General features: G+C 48.7%; 1 protein-coding gene, 1 long non-coding RNA gene and 1 other non-coding gene across 3 annotated transcripts; 2 read left to right on the top strand and 1 right to left on the bottom strand.

Moving 5' to 3' along the window:
* The first annotated feature begins 904 nt into the window (after positions 1–904).
* Positions 905–3097, top strand: LOC112947104. The gene is made up of 3 exons (XR_003249338.1): positions 905–1064; positions 2144–2282; positions 2824–3097. It is a non-coding gene; the product is annotated as an uncharacterized LOC112947104 (long non-coding RNA).
* A 1032-nt stretch (positions 3098–4129) lies between these two features.
* On the bottom strand, positions 4130–4201 carry TRNAE-UUC. The gene has a single exon. It is a non-coding gene; the product is annotated as a tRNA-Glu (tRNA).
* Positions 4202–4724: 523 nt separating this feature from the next.
* On the top strand, positions 4725–17855 carry LOC112947054 (ras-related GTP-binding protein A). The gene is made up of 10 exons (XM_026039063.1): positions 4725–4741; positions 4858–4891; positions 7028–7127; positions 7925–7991; positions 8880–9102; positions 11067–11162; positions 12697–12819; positions 14976–15067; positions 15999–16114; positions 16865–17855. Exons 2-10 carry the CDS (start codon positions 4865–4867, stop codon positions 16960–16962), a joined length of 942 nt encoding a protein of 313 aa, XP_025894848.1. The 5' UTR covers positions 4725–4741; positions 4858–4864; the 3' UTR covers positions 16963–17855.
* The last annotated feature ends 3359 nt before the right edge of the window (positions 17856–21214 follow it).

The raw sequence follows: 21214 nt of genomic DNA, 5'->3' as shown, positions 1-21214 counted from the left end.
GGCGCCTTCGCCCGCTCCTCGGTGCGGGGCCGGGGCCGGGGCCTGGTGCAGCCGGGTGGCTGCAGGAGTCCGTGACGGCTCCCGCCTCCTCCCCGGGAGCCGCGGCGCTCCCTCACGGGTCTAGAGGCCTCTCGGCCCTCCCGGGCGCTGAGCTCCGCGGTGTGGCTTTCCAGTGTAAAGAGAGCCATGTATTCCATGTAGTCACTGGCCCTCATGTTGCCCTGTGGTTTTCTCCCCCTTGCACCTAGCGTGGAGCATTGTGGGGGAGATGGCTGATGTTTGTGCTTGCTGGTGCACTATGCAAGCTGGTAAAGGGGGGGTTGTTTCCTTGCACTCAGCGGCTTGGTAGTAGTGTTTCTCCATGCTTGCAAGGCAGGCTGCTTGCTTCAGAAACCTCTGCTGTTGGCAGACACTGGTGTCTAGGCTGACACGTACAGTCGGGGAGTATATACAGACTAGAAGGGGAGTAGGAAGCATAGCAGAAGCCTGGAAAGTACCAGTTTCTGGAACTGTACCACCCACTTTTTCCCTATAAAGTTGACATTACTGGATTTCCTCAGCTGCACTGTCACCCATGTTGTTATCCGGTCGTAAATAATGTTAAAAACTATCTCTGATTTCAGGTGTATCTCTGGCCTGTTTTACCTAATGCTTAATGTACTTTTGTCTCCATTCTGTGGATTTTGCTGCACAGCCCTGTTAGAGGCTGTTTATTGATCTAAAGTTAAATATGCATCTGTGAGCTAGAGCAGAGACCCTTGGCATCCCAGTTTCCATTCAGAGTTCTGCAGGCTGATTAACAATTTGACCATTTGCTCTAGGTAATCCTGTCGGGGTTAAGAAATGCTTCTATAATAGTTCTCGTCTCAAAGATTAAGTGAGGAACGTGGCAGAAAAGAGAAATATGATGGCAGCTGAGGAGCTGAGAAGAGCACGTCTCACTACGGAAAGCATCTGCATAACTTGACAAGCCTAAGCAGTGTCAAGCTTTCAAAATAAAGCTAAAAATAGAAGGGGAAATCTTGGCGTGAAGCTGGAGGATACATCTCAAGACTGTCTACTGTGTAAACATGTCTAATGATTCATTATGGTTGATTTCTTCCCCCACTTGCTGCAGTTTCATTTTAGGTGATTAGAGACTAGGCATAAAACAAAGCTTAAAAGTGGATTACGTAGAGATTACAAAGCAGTTTAGTATGAAAAGTGTTGGAAGAGTTCTCAAGAAAATAAAAGCTTTTCCTTTTTTACTTCTCTCAGCCTGAGCTTTGTCAGCATTTTCCGTAAGCTGTTATGATCTGCTTACACCTGTGCACTGTTAGCAGCCTGGTCATTAAAGCAGAGAAACATAAGCTGGGAAGTCCTGTAGTCCTTCCTGCTTGAATACCGTCCAGGTCAAGAACTTGCACATTAAATTAGTATTTCTGTCTTATTTTACAAGCCCCATCTATTATTAGTCTCTCAAGAATGTATATCCTCATAGAACTACACACATTTAAAAATGTGCATTTCAAAACTGATGTGGAGGAGATCAGTCTAATCCTATCAGACTATCTCAAATCTGTTTAAATTTGTTTTGAATATTTTGCCTTTGCTTGCTCATAGAGTATCTGGTAACTGCCAAATAAAGAAGATGGAACAGCCTATCCATGCAAAACTGTATCCAACAAACCTAAAGATAAGCCAAATCTCTGGTACATCACAGGCCCTTGATTAAAATTGTGCATTTACGTGTCTATTTCCATCTTCAAAATAGATCATTTAATAGGTGTCCAATTCCTTTGTGTACAGCTGTATAGCATGTTGTTAGTGAGAATGCTGTTTTTCTACTTGTGACTGCAAAGCAGGCTCCTTTATTTCTCATTTCAGAATTATGACCTGCTTTGTCATGCTGCTTTGACAGGCGTTGTTAGCAGGGATGCTAGTGCCTTAGCCGTACAGTGGCTGAACACCAATACTTTATAGTCCAGGGCAATCGTGCTGTATGTTCCTTTAATAAGCAATTCATTCTTCTATCAGGCTTCAGGGAAAATAAAGTGTGCAGCATCCCAGAACACGTGCACTTAAATAAGCAATGAATCTAAAAAATTGTTGGAACAGCTGAATTTCAAGTAGCTTCAATTTACATTTCTCTTTCGTATTCCAGGCTCATCTTTCCAAAACTAGCGTTACCAAGGTGTCCAGAATTCCATAAGCAGTGATAAGTCTGATAAGAAATAAGAACTTGCGCTCTGAAAACAGGCTTCACAATCAGCAGTCGTACAAGTTGTCCCGAAGTATCACTGGTCAGTTCTCTGTGCACAATATTCTTTCTAGTTGCATTGTCTGTCATGTTTTAAAATTCCTTTCTCAGTGTACTGAAAGGCTTTTGGTAATACTGCAGTTTACTGAATTTTTCATTGTGGTACGAAAAAAGCTACCTCACTGAGCTAATCTACTTTAGAGTTTTATTATTGACCTAGAGGTTGGATCTCTGAGTGCTACACACAGCACACGCTTATCTCCCTCCCTGTTCTTTTGGCAAAATATATCAATGTCCTTGAGTTGTGTGGGGTTTTTTTGTTTGGTTTTTTTTTTTTTGAGGGGGACAGGGAGGAAGGACTGGCTGTTTCTTTCTGAAATCGCATAAGCACAGGGCCTCAAAAGTAATTAGATGCCTTATTCCCTTTGGAATGAGCCGGTGTTAATACCAACCTGCTTTGAGACAGTATGAACAGGTCAGTAGTTTCGGTGCAAATCAATTTGCTTACAAGAGTTTGTATTAACTTTGCAATAGGGACTGCTAAAAAAAAAAAATCTTTTTAAATCTCTATAATGTGCTTGCAGGAGTTGCTGGGGAGCCCTCCCWGTAGGCTGTGAAGACATCTTTGCATCAGAGACTGAAAGTAGTGAGTGCCAAAGGATCAGAGTGAACAACTGCTTGTCTGGATTTGTTGCTTATCATCCTATTTGTGGTGTTCTGTGAACAGACATTCYTGAGATCAACTGTATCCCCCTTGCTGGAGTACTACTGAGAAGAAAAATGTGTTACTGATGTTTTAAAGCAAGTTCATGGCACTGAGGTAGCATGTGCTGCGAAGACTAAATCCTGTGAAACCTCTTTTTATTATCTTGCTCTTCTCTCCTTGGTGTCATTCTCTTGCAGCTTTAAAATTCCTGTCCTGGGYGTGATCTAACATCCATGTGGATGATGTGGACAGTCCACCAAATCAGTTATACAAGAATTGTAAATAGGAAAGCAAGAAGCTGGCCGAGAAAAGGTTAGTTTTGTGTGAAGCAAAGGCTCCTTCCCCTCGGGCCTGRGGGAATCGCCTTTCTTAGGGCTGTGTATCAGTAAGTTGGCTGGTAGCAACAGGCCACGAGGGAGATTAGGGGAATGGGGTCGGGAGTGAAAATGGGGGAAGGACCCTGCTGCTTTATTTTAGCTTAGGGAGCGCACCGGGCAGCCGCTCTGAGGCCGCACTGCCACCCCGCGCCTCTTGCCGCCATCGCCGCCGCCATCTTGTCGCAGGCGGGCCCGCCCCGCGCCTGCGCACTGCGGCGCGCGCGGCCTGACATGGCGGCGGGCGGGCGCGAGGCGGCGCTGAGGGGCTGTGRGCCCGCGCCGGGGAAGGGGGAAAGTTCGTGTGGGGCCTCGGGGATGGGAGCGCTCTTCGTCACCGCCGGAGGCGGAGAGGCGTCCGAGCCGGCATTCCTGCCTCGGGCAAGCGGCCTGCACCGCTACGAGGAGGAGAAGGGGAAGCAAGAAGAGCCTCTGGGGAGGGTCCGGAGTCAGTACTAACTAGGAATTTGTCAGAGAAACGTCCCGAAAGGCCCTTCAGCGTGGTGCGAGGAGAAAGCCCTATCTGTCCTGCCTCCCTGCTGGAGCATCTTGGTGTTTCTTAAAACGTTGGCTGAGACACCTAGCTTAAGTGAGGAGATTCTCTTCGTAGATGACAAGTCCTGTAAGCTCCAGGTTGATTATTACAACCRTATTATTAATATGGTTGATTATTACAAATTAGCAGATTTTTCCTCCTAGGGTCGCACCCGTTTCGAACAACAGGCAGAGRCTTTTAAACAAATAGGAACCACCTTCCCCCTGGACGGGACGAAAGAAGGGGGCGGGGGGGCGGAGAGAGAAAAACTGAACTTCCCATACCGGGAGTCGAACCCGGGCCGCCTGGGTGAAAACCAGGAATCCTAACCGCTAGACCATATGGGAGGCGCTGAGAGGTACTTCCTCCGCGCGCCTGATATCGCCTGTCTGCGGCCGCCGTGCCACGCGGAACACTTTCGTGACGGCCGTGGCCCAGCTCCCCCCACGCCCTCAAGGTCCCCAGGGTCGCTGCCGCGGGACATCATGCGGTCTCCGCCTCTCCGGGCGGCGCTCGGGACCGCCTTTCCCCCGCCGCCTCCCTAAACACCCGGCGAGGGGCAGTTTGCCCGCACTGAAGATGGCGGCCAGCGCTTCACCAGCACCTCCTCCCTCCCCCTTCCCCCTCGCGGAGCCGCCCGCCCCGTCCCCTCGCGTCACGTGACGGCGGCGAGGGCGAGGGCGGGGTGAGCGCTCACGTGACCGGCGGCTGCCGCCCGAGCGCTGGGTCTCGTGAGCGCCGCTGCGGGGAGGGGGGCGGGCCGGGCCGGGCCGGGGGGTCCCGGGGCCGCGGCGGCCGCGCACGAGGCCGAGCCCGSAGCGAGCGGACACCGGCTGCCGCCCGCGGGCAGCGCCGCGCCGGCCCCGAGGCGCCTCTCGCCGCCGGAGGTAGCGGTGGGGGGCGGCGTGTGCCCGTTGGTCACGGGTGGGCCGCGGCGGGGAGGGTCCCGCGAGGCCTCCCCGAGCCCCGCGGAGGCCCTAACCAGGCGCTCTTGTCCCCGCAGGTGGGTGATGCCGAGCACAGCCATGAAGAAGAAGGTAAGGGCCGAGGCGGGGGCTCTTTCCCGGCCCCTTCCCCCGCGTCGTCCCGCATTTGTGCCCGCGTCTCGGCGCGTCCCTCYCTGTGAGGTCCCTCCCCGGGCCCTCGTGCAGTTGATAGGGACMTTTCTTCACTTAGAAGGCTGGAACTCAAAGGCGAGCTGGGGTTTATCGCTAAGGAGAGCGCGCGGGCACAGCAGGCCCGTGTCCGTGGCTGCCACGGGAATACACCTGGTGCACGGTGCCCGAACGTGCCCGAGCCTCCGCGTGCCTCGCGACGAGCCCGCAGCGGCGCCTTTGGCCTGTGCCCAGGCCCTGCACTCGCMCGGGAAGCTCTCGAGGGCTCCCGGGAGGCTGGAGCGGGGCGCTCGGTGCAGAAGCAGAGCCCTTAATCCCGCCCGGGGCTGGGCGTGTTGCAGCCGGCGTGTTCGGAGTTGTCCAGGCGGCTCTGCAATGAGGACGTGACTGTGGCTGCCCCGTGCCCGGGCTGCCGTTCCTCCCTGGCCCCCGCTGCTGCTTCCTGACCTCGGTGAACGTCCAACACACCCTAAACTTTAGGGATRAGATTGGCTTTAGACTGGCTTGTGCTCCTGGAGCCATATTGAGTTTCTGCAGGTGTGTGAAATTAGAGGAGATGCTGATTTGGGCGAAGGGCTGCTCTGTGTGCAGGAAAGGGGGATAAAAGCAAGGCAGCATTCAGAGAAAAGGTGGTAGGTGTTACCTGCTTCTTGAAGACAAGAGTCCTTGTTGGAAATCTTCCAGTGCCTGCTCTTCCTGGCACTTCTGAACCGACAGTGGGAGACTCCATCACTTGGGCCTTAACTATGTGGTCAGCTTGGCTCAGAAGAGGATTTACCAATGTGAAACGTTGCGGTCGCTCCTGGAGAGGTGACTCCTGTGAGCAGCAGGGGCTGGTCCTGCCTGTCCCATCCAGCTCCCGGGCTGCGGTGCTGGCTGTTGCGCGAGCCCGGAGCGCATCGGGAGCCGAGCGAGCACTGCGGCCACCACGAGTGTCATGCTGGGTGGGCGCGCTCGGCCCGGCCGCGCTCTTGTTAGGCTGCTCTTCACGATGGGTTTGCAGAGCTGTTGCCAAAGACYGAGTTTGACTTTGTAGCTGGAACTTGTTTAACAGCTGCTATKGGGAACAGGTCCGCGTTGGCTGTCAAACACTTTGTAAGTCACCACGTAGAGGCTTTCCATGTGTGTGATTGGTGGTCCCCCCTCTTCCCTGGTTTTTCTGCTTCCTCCTTAACTATAAAGTTGTGGCCTTCGGTGYGATGGTCTGCCAGTAGCATACTGGGATCAAGTCTGTGTCCCCTACAGAATAAAGAGGCTGGTAGGCTGGAGCTGGGTTGCCACATCTGCTTTTAATTTCTTCCTACTCCTTTGACGCTCACGAAACTCAAAGTGGGGCTTGTATTTCACTTCTGCCAGGGAAGAGAAACCAAGCTGTGTTGTAAGAAGGAAAAGAGCAAGCTTAGAAGAGAAGCAGCGGGGGGAGGACAGCAGGGCAGAAGGTGCTGAATGGGCAAGCAGTTGTTTTCAGTCTGGATCTAAGGACTCAAGATAAAACCKCTCTGTTTTGCTCAAGCCCTCTGCTCTTGCCAGAAACTCACCACGTTTTCACCTTGGTGCCCCTGCCTTCAGAAAACACCCAGCAATGAGGGAAAGGAGAGACCAAGGGTGGTCCTGGGAGCAAGCCGGGCTTGTCACCAGCGCTGGGGTCTAGCAGAGAGCCCTGGGGCAGCCTGTGCTGGGGGAAAGGGRCTGTGGCTGCTGGTGCCTGTGGGCAGGCTGAGCTTTCCTTGGGCTGTTGTCAGTCCTAGAACCAGCACATAGTGTCTGGCAGGGAGAGATTCCTGAAAGAGGAGGAAAGAGGGGGCATCTTTTCAGGATGCCAAAGAGATTAATAAGTTTTTAGCCTTTCACCTGTGATTCAGTGACCACACTTAGCAAGCAGCAAACAACATCCACCTTCCCATCTCCTAGTTTTCCAGGTGCAGCACTCTGCTGCTGGCTTCTGAGGCATTCACATCCCATCTTTCAGTTGTTCCATCAGTAACATCCTGAGCCCAAGGGAGGCCTGGAGAACCTGGTGTTCTATGGTAGCCAATTGTTTCTTCCTCTTTTTTCCAGGTGCTGCTGATGGGTAAAAGTGGGTCTGGGAAGACCAGCATGAGGTCCATCATCTTTGCAAACTACATTGCCAGGGACACGCGGCGCCTGGGTGCCACAAGTAAGATTTCTGTCACTTGAATTGGAAAGTGTTAGGGCTTAAACTCTGGTCATTAGCAGGGAGAGACGACTTAAAGATCAGGAAGCAGCCTTTGCTGCTACCCTTGTTGTAGGAGAAGCGGACGGGGTCTTCTCGCAGTCATTCTCATTAGAGAAGCCTTCCCACTGGTGACTTGCTGCTCACCAACGCATTTAGGGGGACACAGTGGCCTTGTCGTGAACACCCATGGGCTGGCAGGATGATGCTCTAGGCCCTGTTGGTGACGGAGGGCTTTTGTGTTTCTTCCCAAAGTGAAAAAAAAAGATGTGGAGGCGGGGGGAAGGTGAAAAAAGTGTATTGAATCCATGGGGATTCTAATGGTGGGCATGGGGAAACCCCTGTGAGGACTTAATGTCACGGATTGATCTGTCCTTGGTGATATTTCCTCTTTGTCATGTATTAGGCCTTTCAGAAAAAAAAAATGACTATTTAAGGCTTAAAGCCTTGCAGAATGTGCTGGTACTGGTATCGTTCTTAAAATATCCCATACATTGGGGAGTGTGTTGTTAAAGGGGACACACCTACTGTGTTTCTCAGGAGAACAGTTAAGCAGTGGGAAGACTTGAGCTGGCATCTGTACTTACCCGTAGCCTGCTCAGCTTCAGGTTTATATGCAGCAATGCTGTTTAGATGGAATTTTATCCATTGTCAGTTCTGTTGTGAAGAATGACATTTCTGGCTGCCTGAGGAGGCAGCTGTCTGCTCTGGCTGTACCTGGTGAGTGGCACATGTAGTAAACTCCTGTTGTCTCTTTGCAGTTGATGTGGAACACTCCCATGTTAGATTTCTAGGAAACCTGGTGTTAAACCTGTGGGACTGTGGAGGGTAGGTACTGTCCATGCTTTCGCTTTTGAAACCTTTGGGGCTAGATCTGGTGGCTGAGGAGGAGGTGTAGGAGAGCAGGGAGCCTCCCGACTTTATGGGGCTAGTACATTTTTTTGTGAACACACTGTATGTGATGCACTGTAAAACTGGTGAGGCAGCTCTGGAGAAGCTGGATGCCACATCTTAGACTCCTGTGTGGATGTGGGTGGGAGAGATTGGCCTGATTATAGCTGCCTTTTGAGCTAGGTGCTGCTCCTTTGATGTGGAAAGACAGACCCACCCTGAGGAGTGATGTTAGAGGCTGGTGATCCCGTGGTTCCTCGCAAGCAGCTTTCCAGGGAACGGACTGTCCYGCTGGCGGAGCCTCAGCAGAGCTCTTGGACTTGCTAAACTGCCTCAGATACAAAGACCACACACTTGCCCAAGCCACACTCAGTAAAAGTTAAAATAGGTGTAGGTCCTGTAAGAGCAAGATAAAATTTGTCCTAAATCATTATTGTATCTGCTGCTGCTGTGGCTTTTCCATATGTAATTCCCTAAAAGCCAGTGAGGGTGGGGAAGCTCCGTGGCTCCATCTACACAGGCTGTTGCCCAGGCTAGCCCGGAGCGCCCGCTTTGATGCCTAAAAGCTGCTTGTGAGAGACAGAGAAGCAGAGATCCCCCTTCATCTTCAGGAGCATCTATTTTTGAATGCCTAGGCATTCAGTTTAGCCATCCRTGGAGCTCTTTTTGTAGTCTTTTGTGATGGAGACTTCAGCTAAGAATGTAAAGCCTCTCTCTGCCTTTCCAGCGTGGGGAATTTTCCACAGAACGCTCTTTGGCTGTGCTAAGCAAGGCCTGGCTGTTCTCATGGAAGTCTCTTTGCTTTGCTGCTCTGGCCCCTCTCAGGCAGGACACCTTCATGGAGAACTACTTCACCAGCCAGCGAGACAACATCTTCCGCAACGTGGAAGTGCTCATCTACGTGTTCGACGTGGAGAGCCGCGAGCTGGAGAAGGACATGCACTACTACCAGTCGTGCTTGGAGGCCATCCTGCAGAACTCCCCCGATGCCAAGATCTTCTGCCTCGTGCACAAGATGGACTTGGTGCAGGAGGATCAGCGGGATTTGGTGAGAAGCTGAGAGTTGCCATAGAAATTCTGTCAAAGAAATAGAGCGTTTTGTGATTGTGCTGAAGCGCGGCTGTTTCGTACCTCAAGCACAGCCCCAGCAGCACCCTTTATAGAGCAGTTTCTCATATGTTAAGAAATTCTCAAAGCCTGAGGTTTTTTTTTTTTTTTGCTTCTGCTTTTTGTAAACTTCATGTCACTGCTTATCTGTGTATAATGTAGTAGGGAAGAGAACTTACGTTTAGGAACTAGTCTAAGCCTTATTTTTGATAGCATTAGTTCTAACATTTTGGCCAGACCTCGGCTGCAGAGGGCAGGAAAAGCAGGCTGCATTTCTTGCAATTCTACAAACAAACTGATGTATGGACTCTTGAGTGTCTTCAAGGACTTTGACAATGAGAATCAACTTCTTCTTAASTGATGCTTTCAGTCTAGATCTTCTTATAAAGTGTGACAAAAGATTGCCACTTTCCATGTTTATTGGAAAGTGCCTTGCATTGTTTGACTCCTGGTTTCTGTTGCAATGCATTTTGTTTGGCCTTGCCCAGAGATCACCTCTTAATTTAACACTTCCCTGCCCTAAGGGCTCAGTGTGAATCCTGGAAAGTTCCTGGGAATCAACCTTCCAGSAGCATTTGGTGTGCAGAGCCTTTGAAAGGCTTGAAGGGAGACTTGGATGAAGGGAGCCTGGTGGATGCTGAATTTCTACCAAACTCATTTTTCAGCTCTGACAAGCAACCAACTCCTGATACCAAAGGGGAAATTAATTCTGTGGCTTAGACACCTCTGTTTGACAAGTGCATCTCTGACTGATTGGACTCCCTGTGCAGACAKGCTCATTCCATGGCAGTTTGGCTCAGATCACGTGTGATCACTCTGAGTAAGGTGATCCCCACTTTCTCTTTTGGTTCTGCCCTCCAGCTCAGCAGGAAAAAAAACAGATCAAAGAACTTCCTTGTAGGGCAAATTGGAGAAACTTTTACTTTTTTTTGTATCTCTTCCCTCTAAGCTGAGGAGTTTCAGTCTCCTTGAGGCTCCAGATTAAAACCTTGCACTGTCCTGTGCACTCACTTGTGTAGATTCCAGTGAGGCTCTGCAATGGGGGTAGACAGAAGAGCTGCCTGGCTCTGCATATTCCTTCAGCACATACCACTGCAGACCCATCAGGATCTGCTTCRTGGTGTCTGCTACTTAGAACATCCAGCAAACACCCTTGGATTGGGCTAAACAATTGTCCCCACAAATCCTGCTGAACATTTTGGCATCTGAGGCCTCAGATTGTGACCTATGCAGCATATCAGACATAACAGAATTATGTTCTCTCATGCCCCTAAAGACACTCAGCTGTGATCAAAACTGGGGTCACATCTTCAGCAGAGGGGACGTTGATGTCTCCTTTACCAGTTCTGGAGGGGCATGTGCTGTCTTCCCTTTTTYGCTTGAGACTTGTGACTCCCAAGGGCAGAGTTTGCTCCGAGAGGGCTGTATCAAAGTACGTGCCTTGCAACACCGTTATTATGCAATCAGATCCTACAGTGATGGACTTCTCTAGTGCTTTTCTCCTCACTTGTTCTCATTGACAAGTTTTTTTTTTTTTTTTTTTTTTTTTCCTGTGAACAGGGACTTCAGATTCCCCATGTTGGGATTATTAAATATACATAATTGTCACAGTTCAGGTCCTCTGTGGAAACTCCTCCTTCCTGTCTCCGTTCCTGCTCGTGACACCCAAATTCCTGTCAGCACTATTGCAAGACAAGCCGTGGTTTGCTTGTCCCTGCTGCCTGGAGGGGTGGAGTTCTGGCACTCTGTCCTAGCTCGTGGTTGCTGCTGCTGCCTCTTTTCCTGTATGTGCCCTAGCACTTTATTTAATTCTGAAATGCACAGTTCCTGCTGCAAACATGATACAGAAATGTACCAAAAGCATAAATATTTATAGTCAGATGGTATTTTCTTTTCTTCTACCAGATTTTTAAAGAGCGGGAAGAAGACCTAAGGCGCCTTTCTCGCCCCTTGGAATGTGCTTGTTTTAGAACTTCCATCTGGGATGAAACACTTTACAAGGTCTGTACAGTGTCCGTCCTCTCCCTAACGGCCCCCCTCACTTGAAAACCAGGGCATGAGCCAGGGGTGTGGTTAGCTGCTACAGGCCTATTAGTGACTGACCCTTTCTAGCCCTGCTAGACTTGTATCCCCAAATCCTGATTTCAGTAAAAGAAAGAAAATCTGTCACCATGTTAGTGTCGTGGTTAATGGTGTCACTGGTTAGTGCAGTCTAGACACTGCCTAGCCACTTCAGAAGGAGCTTCTGCATCCTTTAGTCATGTCTAGCCAGCACGGAGTTGCTTCCTGTTTTTCTCTACAAGTTTGTTAAAGTCTGTAAGCATTTAACATCCTGGGGATTTGCTTCTTGTCAAGATTTTTTTCTTACTTTCTGTCACTTGTGACTGCTGTGTCAGATCCTTCTGGTGCAGGAGTGGAGATTGCCACCTGGGCTCCACTGAGGGAAAGTGATCAAATTGCCAATTAGTGCTAATAAGCAGCAGCAGCATAATAGTTAAGTTGCTGTCTGAAGGTGGTGACCATCTGGCTCTTTCTGCCGATTTCAGAGAGTCTTCAGATGATGGTGTTCAGCATCTTGAATAATCCAGCCAAAAGCGTAGCAAATTCCCCTGCCTTCCATATATGATGAGCTTCAATGAAGCTGGTACCTAGAATTTAGGCTGGGCATTGCTCTGCCTGAAGCATGTACCCTATTCCCTCTAGGTGACTAGTGACCCCTAAAAGCAGTGGCAAAGCCAGTCTTCTTACAGGAACCCCTGAAGCTGCCCAGTGATGCTGGTTACTTTATTTGGGTTTCTTGTATGGAGGCAGCCTTATGCGATTCCAGGTGCCACTGTCAGAGCTCTTTAGAGCTTGTGCCATTGGGTTGGGTCTAATTCTGCATTTTGCAGGTGAGATGGTAGGATTCTTTCATTAAAAACATTAAATACTTGGCAAACGTGAGAAAAAAATGCTCACTGTGACTCCTGGAGTGAAGCACACAGTAGAACTTTGCTGCCCTGGTTCGGAAGGTAGGCAGTGAGATGAAGTCACTGCAGGTGGAGAACCTGAGTGTGAGTGAGGACAGATGCCTGTTACAGCACATCCAGTTCCTCCCGAGCTGGTAGTTCCTGACTAAGTAGATTAGCGCTTTCTAATTGGATCTGTTACGAGCTGTCAGGTATCTCTCTGCTCAGTGACCTTCTTCAAGAGGGAGACACTTGAGTGGGTTTACCTGGGAGCAGTGAATAGAAGCATTGCCAGCTCAATCTGAGAATGATTTTAAGTGTGTCTTGCAATGTTTTAGTTCCTGTGTGACTGATGTGGAGAAAAGCTTGACCTAGTTAAGAGTTTGTGCAGGAAAACAGGCCTGGGATGCCACTGAAAGTCTCTACCATAGCAGAGCAATCTGATGTGGAAGAAGCTTCTCAGTCCTGCCTAGGCTAAAAAAGAAACCAGCAGCTGTGAGTAGGCAGCTCTTGAGTACTTAGCATAGCAAGAGGATGAGGCAAAGGTGCTAATACAGCCTTGATGTTGTGTCTTTCTTGATTGACAGGCCTGGTCCAGTATAGTCTATCAGCTGATCCCCAATGTCCAGCAGCTGGAAATGAACCTGAGGAACTTTGCTCAGATCATCGAGGCAGACGAAGTGCTTCTGTTTGAGAGAGCCACTTTCCTGGTGAATACAGCTGTTCTGCCCTTCGTGTCCTTCTGCCCAGCCTAGGATGGAGTTCCCTGGATGGAAAGTGCTGTTTTGGCCGTAGCCCAAAGAGAGGTGCCAGCACCACATGGCAGAACATCTTGATCCAGGCCTTGTGATACTGAAAGTAGTTGATGTGACTTTCCTAAAATGTCCACTTGCAGCGGTTGAGCTAAGGGCTCTAGCAGGGTTTCATATCTCCATTCTCATGGTGGCCAATGGACTTTTCTGGGCATTCCTTTCTGTACTTGGCAAGAACCACTTTTAGCTCAGAAAAAAAAAATTCTTTTCRGTTCCTCATGGAGTGCCATTTTAACTAGTCTTGATTCCCCTTTTTTTGTCAAGGGGAAAACAAACCTGGAGTATGGACAGAGGACTGTGAGCTGCTGGACTGCTGTRGCTTCCAAAGTTACTAGCTTTGTGTGGTAGCTGTGCCTCTAATCCTTGTGTCTGCAAAGGAAAATATATTAAAACCACTGTGGCTCATCTGTCCCTACTCTTAGTTTCCAGATTGGTTTCTGCAGGCATCCTGCCCCAACTTTTGTTGAAATGAGGAAAAGGTTTTGAATTTTTTGGGGTCTTTCTCCTAAACAAATACCTAACACTGAAACGGAGTATATAAGGAAAGGAGACATTACTTTTCTCACTATTTAAGATATCAAAAGTAGGCWCCCATCATTTCTAGCAAGCTCTACTTTTTGGCCTTTTGTATGTGATGCATGCCACCAAAATGGAAGTATTAATAATCATAATTGTATTTATCACTGGGAAGGTATAATATTTTCAACAGAAAAATCTGTACTTATTTTCAACTTAGTGGTGATTTTTAGAAGATTTTTCTCTTATGTAATATATACATATATTTAAACTTCCCTAAGAACTCCTTTTTCCYGAAGTGAAAAGTCTTATTCTGCATCTATATTCAAATTGCAGTAACAGAAAAAGCTATCTGGGGAGTTAAGAAATGAACTTGCATACAGAGAAGGCTTTGGAATATAATCCTTGAATCTGGCTCATCTTGTGCTTTTGTACTTCTATGAATAACTGGGCAGATTTAAAACTAGAGAATAGATTTTTTTTTTTTTTTTTAAGATGCATGAGAGAGTCTTAGTTACTATCAGCCTGTTAAAAGTAATTCCATAGGTAGAAAACTAATATTTKAATATTTGTATACAAGGGTCTATGACACTTCTGGTAACGGATGTTTTCATGATACTTTTTTGGGGGGGAAGGTGGTCTGGGGGGTCCAAGATGATGCAATTACTTGATGAGCAATTCTTCTTGTACAGTAAATACAGTTCTTGGCCCACTGGCAAATTTGGCTGAAGAGTGAAGGTCTGTAGGGTACCAGCCTCATGAAAATGGTCAGGGAGAAGGGAGAGATAGGTATGGATCACTTTTTCTCTTTTTTCCAAACATCCCTGTTAATAATTTTTGATCCTTTGGATTTTTTACAGTGTTGCTGCCAGATCCCTCTGTCAGCTGACAAGGAGGGGAGCCGACGTCTGTGCAGACAACTTAGCACAGTCTTGGTGTGACTCAGTTAAGTGGTGGAAGGAGCTGCCTGGGAAACCAGCCTTCCCTGGCTCTGCTGCTCGTAATCAGGAGGCTGAGCAGCTCGCTCCGGTTTCCGAGAGCATCCAGGTTTGCCTGGGCATCCTTCGTGCTGCACAATGACAAATTTCTCAGGTTTCAGTCCTTGGGAATCTGCAGCATGATAGACTTACCAAGAAAAGTCTATTTTAGCAGTTGTCAGGTATCTCTTTTCCCTCACCTGAGGTGATTCTTTAAACTATCCCCTTTCATTGTGCTTTTATTGCTCTTGGAATCAAGGCTTGAATGGCTGGTAAGTTGAAAYAGACAGTCCTCAAATTGGATATAATGCCTCTTATGTTCCTCACATATTTACATGTGTTTGTGCTTGTGAAAGGCTTTGCAGGTACTATATTATTGAATATCATTTTACTGTGGAATGATCGTGAATATTGTTTTAAATAGTTTCCAAGATTCAGTCAGCARAAGGCAAAGGGAATTCCTGTGCCGGTCACAACCCATTTCCCATAGTTGCTATCGAGCCTGAGAAGCCAGTGCTGAAACGAATTGCTAAAGCTGTTGTCTCTTGTTCTGTTTTCCAGGTCATTTCTCACTATCAGTGCAAAGAACAGCGGGATATCCACAGATTTGAGAAAATCAGCAACATTATTAAACAATTCAAATTGAGTTGCAGGTGAGCTGGTTTGGTCACTAGTTGAGTAAGATACCTGAGCTGATACCAGGTGTGTTCTTCTTTCCTTKGGCAAGCCTTCTTGCTTTAGAAGGAATAAAAGTCGCCTGGCTTCTCAGCAAGCTAAGGAGATGTCTGAGTTRAAGTGCTGTCTGGAAAGCACTGTGTTTAAACATGAGCATCGTGCATCTTTCATAACTTCCTCCTTTGCTGCTCGGTGAAAGAGGTTTGTTTTGAAGCAGCTGTTTCTCTCCAGGCCTTGCCCTCCTGGGCAAGGTAGGGAAGTTCTGGGAATGAACAGATACCTTGCTCACAGTTAAATGTTCTGTAAATTCAGAKTAAGAGTTTTTACTTTAGACCTTGTTGGTCTGGGAGGAAGAAGCTTGCAGAAGTTCATTGCTACTATTTTCAAAAGAAAATAGAAAGTTCAGTCTTCGGGTTCAACAGCCTGTCAGTTGTCCCTGGAAGTGTTCAGAGGCTGAGTGGGGTGGAGAAGTGGCTCCATGGCTTACAAGCTGCCTCCAGGGTTTTCTGCTTTATACTTCCTTCTATCAGCTATCCACAGAGTGTAAAACTGTCCGTCCAAATAACTGGTGGGCTGTTGCGTCCCCCCTGGAAAAGGGACGAGGCTGCYTGGACGTAGGAGGCTCCAACAGGCCCTGAGGTTGTGTCTTGAGTAATGACCTTAGTCATTCAGAAGTCAGATCACTTTATATTGTTCTGATTGAATCAATCAAGATTCAAGCCTAAAGCTAAAGTGTTAGTCTTAAATCTCAATTGGTGGTGGTCTCCACCTGGCAAGCATTACCTCTTCATTAACAACACATTAAGTTTCATTAATGATGAAATGGCTGCAGAGGGGAAGCAAGATTATGGAAGCAGTTCGTTCATACTTTTTTCTTTTTTCTTTCCTTCTTCCCCTGCCAATCCTCAGTAAGCTGGCTGCTTCCTTCCAGAGCATGGAGGTCAGGAACTCTAACTTTGCTGCTTTCATTGACATCTTTACGTCGAATACATACGTGATGGTGGTTATGTCAGACCCTTCAATACGTAAGTTGAAGCAAGGAGAAGCCTCTGGCTTGTTTTTGTTCACAGGAATGAAAGGCTGGATGAGTCTAGTTTAAAACGTGTCTCTGTTGAAAATGATGAACACCAGACACAAACAATTTTTAAAAATAAATAAATAAAAAGGTGGAATTCAAAGATATAAATGGATCCATTGTCCTGCCAGGTTGCTGTGAGCTAGGGGTGAGAAGATGTTAGAAAGAGACTTAGCTTTCAAAGAGAAGAGCTGTGTGCCTTTGACAACTGAGCTGTCTGCTGCTGCTGCCTGCTGGAGGGTTGCACCCGTGGTGGAGAACTGCTGAAGTGACCTGATTTGAATCAGAACCCAGACCTCTTAGTGTTAGATATCGCACAGCTAGAGAACAGCAGGGTCAACGTAGGAGAGCTTGCAGATGTGGACACTGGTACTCTCGGAGCAGCATGCCTCTTGGGCAGGAGAGCCTGCTTCCTACTATGTTATTTTACTAGGTCTAAGTCAAACTTAGTGCTAATCGGTGAAAATAAAAGCTGTAGAACAGTTGTGTGTCTGTGAACGGAGTCACGTTTCCTGCTGTAGTTGTCATGCAGAGGTTAGAGTGGAAACGTGAACCCAAGCTCCCTGAGGCCTTTTGGTTCAGTCCTGCTGATAGGATACAAAATAACTGATCTTAAGCAGCACTTAAATCAGATAACTTTGTTACCTCTSTCAACATTTCTTTTTTATCCCCCCACTTCCCTTGCCCTTCTCCATCCCAGCCTCTGCAGCAACACTGATCAACATCCGCAACGCCAGAAAACACTTTGAGAAGCTGGAGAGAGTGGATGGACCAAAGCACAGTCTGCTCATGCGCTGAACATTGGCCAAGGCACATGCTCTCCGGGGGGAGAAAAACGGAATTGGAACTACTTTTTCTTTTTTAGGAGAATCTAACAATGTGGATGTCTTTGTGGGCTTTGAAATGAGTGTGCCGCTTACCACCGCAATCTTTATTTTTTCTCCTTTTAACGTTGGACACTAGTCGCTCCGATGATGTCTGGATACACTGCAGACCTTCAGAAGAGACTACCTGGCATACGTGGGGTTGGGAAGAAGCAAGGACAGGTGACGTGCACATGGTCTCATACTCCTGGTTGTCATAGTAGCACATGGCAGAGCCTTTTTGGATGTTCTGCTCCCAGGTGATCATACAAATCACAGGGATGGAATATTTACTATTTTATCGGTAGGTTGCTAGAATACATTTATAAATTTCTCCTTGTCTTCAGTCATGAAAATAAATTTTTGCTACCAGGGATTTTGGATCTTAGCGCTTTGGAAAGTGGGCTTTCTTTCTTCTGAAAATCAGGATCTTTCTGAAGTCTGGCGAGCAGATGTTTAATGGCTGCTTTTCTTACACGCTACTTGTTTGGGAGGGGATTGACTGAAGGTCATGCCAGATTTTCATTTGAGAGCTCTTCATGTTGAGTCAAAATTCACATAAGAGGCAAAGCAGTCGGGGCAACGTTGGTCTCTCTCCACTTGTCAAGGTACTGAAAAGCTTGGAGTAAATGGAAGGAGCCAAAGGCTGCTTTTTCCAAGCAGTGGGATAGTCCGGGTGCCCCCGGTCTCCGTCYTGGCAAGCCAGGATGTGCTGACGTGGGCAGGTAGGAATTGTAGAACGTGGTGGGTTTGGGCTGTGTGTGCATGAGCTACATTAGCTATGTTTGCAAAGAGCCGGTTGGACAGTGTTGGACAGCAATCTGACTTGACATTACCGTCTATTTTTAGTGATTTTTTTTTTCTGTGTGTATGCATTTCTATTAAACATAGGAACAACAAAAGCGCTATGAGTTAGGGGAATCTCTCTGACTTGGTGGATGGGAGTTGATGCTTGTCAAAGCATCCTTTTTCCTTTTTTTTTTCCTCCTCTTGTTCCATCAAATTCTACGTATACAAAAAAAAAAAAAAAAAAACCCACCAAAAAAGTATGTGTGGTAAATCTGAACCTGAGCCTGGCTTTCCACTCTGCATTCTCCAAATCGAGCCTCTCCCTGTATTTGTGCATACACACGTATCGGGGGTAGGAAAAGAGTCTGAAAGGGTTAATCTGTTTTTTGAAACCTGAAGGCTAAAGTGTCTGCTGGAGAGCTCAGCTGGGTTTTGCACAAGATCTTTCTTGGATTCTGAATCTTTACAATATTAAACACCCATGTCTTGCACCACCTACTCAGCAGATGTATTTGTAATATGTAAGGCTAGGTGTTTTTTTCAATGAGAATGAAGTCGGCGGCCCTGGGGGAGTGCGWCTGTTGCCAGGCTTCCTATGAGAAATTCAAACGTCTGAGTTTCAGGAGAGCTGGTGAATGGCCGGGAGCTGCTGAAGCCTTCGTGCTGGGAGGTGTGGAGGACGGTGCCCGTTCGGGAACGGGAAGAGTGAATCTCACCCACCCACGGCAGGGTCAGCTTTGGTGTCCGGCTGGAACGAGTCAAGATGCAACCGACTGTTTCCTCTCGAGGGTGCTCCCGCTGCCTCGGCGAGGGCAGGCTCTGCTCGCCCTCCAGGCGAGAGAAACGTTAGGGTTTTGTGGGATTTTGGATTGTGTTTTTTTTGGGCAAACCCTGACCTCCGTGCTGCTCAGAGAAGCAGGAGGATGAATGGTTCTCCTGCAGATCCACGTGTTATCCGAGCCTCTGGAATTTCAGCTTCGTGGGTGCTTGTGGTCACCGGAGGCTGCGGTTCCAGCGTGGGGTTCGGGAGCTGCTGCAGAGCCCGTGGTTGCAGGTAGACAGCTGTAGATGGAGGAAGGATGGAGGGGAGTGGGAAATGGGGGTGGATATTCCCATGGTTACAGYAGCTAGCGGGATTGCTCTGGATGTCGGGAGCTGCCGTTCACTCCTTGGAGAATCGGTTCTTTAGCACGTGAAGTGAAATAGCTTTAAGAAAGAGAATAAAAATAAAATAAAATGAAAAACAAGCAGGGGAAGCAGGCAACAAACTGCCAAGGAGGAATGATCTGATAGTTGATAAACAGGAACAAAACCCAGCTTCTCCAGGCCTGGAGAAGGGAGATGGGAGCTGCAGGATTGCTGCAAATTTACATTCCTAAAGGCTCTATGTTTAGAGGGTTCTTCTGGACAAGATTTTTTTTTTTTTTTTTTTCAAATTTACATTCCTAAAGGCTCTATGTTTAGAGGGTTCTTCTGGACAAGATTTTTTTTTTTTTTTTTTTCTGTCTGATTGAGATCCAACTTATGCCAGTGAAAATAAGCCAATAGTTTTATTCCGAGATCACTCACTTTTTGACAGAGCTGTGTTGTTTGTGTCTCCCCGAAGCAGACTTTGAGGATGTTATTTTATTTATTTTTTAGAGCTTGGGGGCTTGCTGCCAGCAGAGGTCAGTGCAGCTGTGCTGTTCAGGACGCTTCCCTGGGAACAGCAACCAGGCTCTCCGGGCCTTTGGAAGTAGGGAGGCTTTGTGGATCAAGGTCTCRGGAAGATGCGTTCCCAGGCTAACCAGGCCACGATGAGGCTTGCTCAGCTTGTGCAGCTCCAAATAATATTGTGTTAGAAACAGGAGAAGAAAAATCCTCCCCAAACCTGATGCTGTGGCTCCRGGTAAAAGCGCACGCACCTCTACCCCACTCCTAGGGCTGCAGGATCTCCATGAGATCTTGGAGGTCTGTCGCTTCTCTTTAGGACTTCACACCGCTGACTGTAGAAACAAGTCACCCTAAGTAAGAGCTGGACTGGTCACATCCCAAAGCCTGTGTCCATCTTTGCATACCAGCCATGTGGATGCTCTAAGTTCTCCATATCCTCTTCTGGTGAGCAAGTTGATGAGGGCTGCTGCACRGCTTAGGTCTGTGGCTCTTTGCTCATCACTTCTGTTTTCCTTTTCTGTTTCCTGCTACCTGAATTGGACTAAGCATGGATGAAAAAACACTTTGGGTGTCTTTGTTTGGATCTGTTTGCTGTGACTTGATGGGACAGTGCTCCAACGGAGCCGACGGTGTCCAGGGAACCGAGTAAAGTCCTCCTGCTGCTTCCTCACTTCTCCGGGGCAGAAACGGAGCGAGCGGCTGGAGCGCGACTGCTGTTTGCCGAACACCAGCTTGGCCRACTGCAGTGGGTTTTTCCCTGTCCGGGAGGGCGTTTCCATTTATAACCCCTCTGTTTTTTTTTGTTTCTTATCTCCGCTGATACCAGGATACCAAGTGACGCCCTTTGCCGGGGAGCCCAGCTCGGAGGCAATGGCCACCAGCCTGTGTCCCCACGAGGCTGCCCCGGGAATGCCGGGTGGGAGCTGGCGCGGAGCCCTGCGGAGCTCYGCTCCCGAGGTGCTGCACGCGCCATCCACGGCAAAGCACCACCTTCATTCCATGGTTAACGCGCTGAGGCTCCGTGCTGTGGAGAGGAGCGTGTGGAGAGCGTGTCTTGTTTGCAGAGCACGAGCTCTGCCTCGTGAGGCCGGGGCTGTCCTGACCCTTCCTGGCTGCGGCGGCACCGTGCGCCCCTCGCTTGGGAGCTTTGTGGTGAAGTTGAACTCAGTGTTTGACAGTGGACTGGGCTGGGAGAGGTTCTAAGGAGCCAGCTGGACAYGGGGCAGGACATCAAGACACCAACGTTGGGAGATCAGACCCMTCACAAGGAGAGGGTGGGAGGGTGCATTGCCCAGGTCCCCTGTAGGTTTTACTGTGTTGTACAATCACTGATCACAGTGTTAGCGTCGAGTGCTGAGGCACCAAAATAAGGCCCCTGGTTTAATGACTRCATGGAGGGGAGAGATCCAGCCCTGTGAGATGCAGTTCCTTGCCTCAGGAGAGCAAGTGAACAACAGAACGTGCCCGTTCTTGGGGTGCTTGGGTTGCATTTACTTTGATCTGGGGAAGAGCAGCCCCACATCCCGGCTGGCGCAGCCTCCCCCGGAGCGGCCGCTGCGGCTCCCGGCTCCGGGCTGGCCCGGGCCTGGGCTGCCTGCGCCAGGGCCGCTGCGGCCGGGAGCTTCCTTGGAGGCTGCGGGGGCCGTCCCCGCTCCCCGGGGCAAGGCCGGAGCAACGAGGGAGAAGGAATTCCCTGTTTGGCCCCTGTAATGGGAGGAATTAGTCATTATCCCCAGGCTGGGAGC

The sequence above is a fragment of the Nothoprocta perdicaria genome, unplaced genomic scaffold (assembly GCF_003342845.1).
Source record: "Nothoprocta perdicaria isolate Ctin4 unplaced genomic scaffold, notPer1 scaffold_22, whole genome shotgun sequence".
Classification (NCBI taxonomy): Eukaryota; Metazoa; Chordata; class Aves; order Tinamiformes; family Tinamidae; genus Nothoprocta; species Nothoprocta perdicaria.
The sequence above is the reverse complement of the archived record's forward strand: the minus strand, read 5'-3'. Positions and strand labels throughout refer to the sequence as shown.

Excerpts from the sequence above, each read along its gene's own strand:
- LOC112947054 (XM_026039063.1), top strand. The coding sequence starts at position 4,865 with ATGCCGAGCACAGCCATGAAGAAGAAG. Across the intron at positions 11,163-12,696 it reads GGGATGAAACACTTTACAAG|GCCTGGTCCAGTATAGTCTA; the intron begins GTCTGTACAGTG and ends CTTGATTGACAG. Across the intron at positions 12,820-14,975 it reads TTGAGAGAGCCACTTTCCTG|GTCATTTCTCACTATCAGTG; the intron begins GTGAATACAGCT and ends TCTGTTTTCCAG.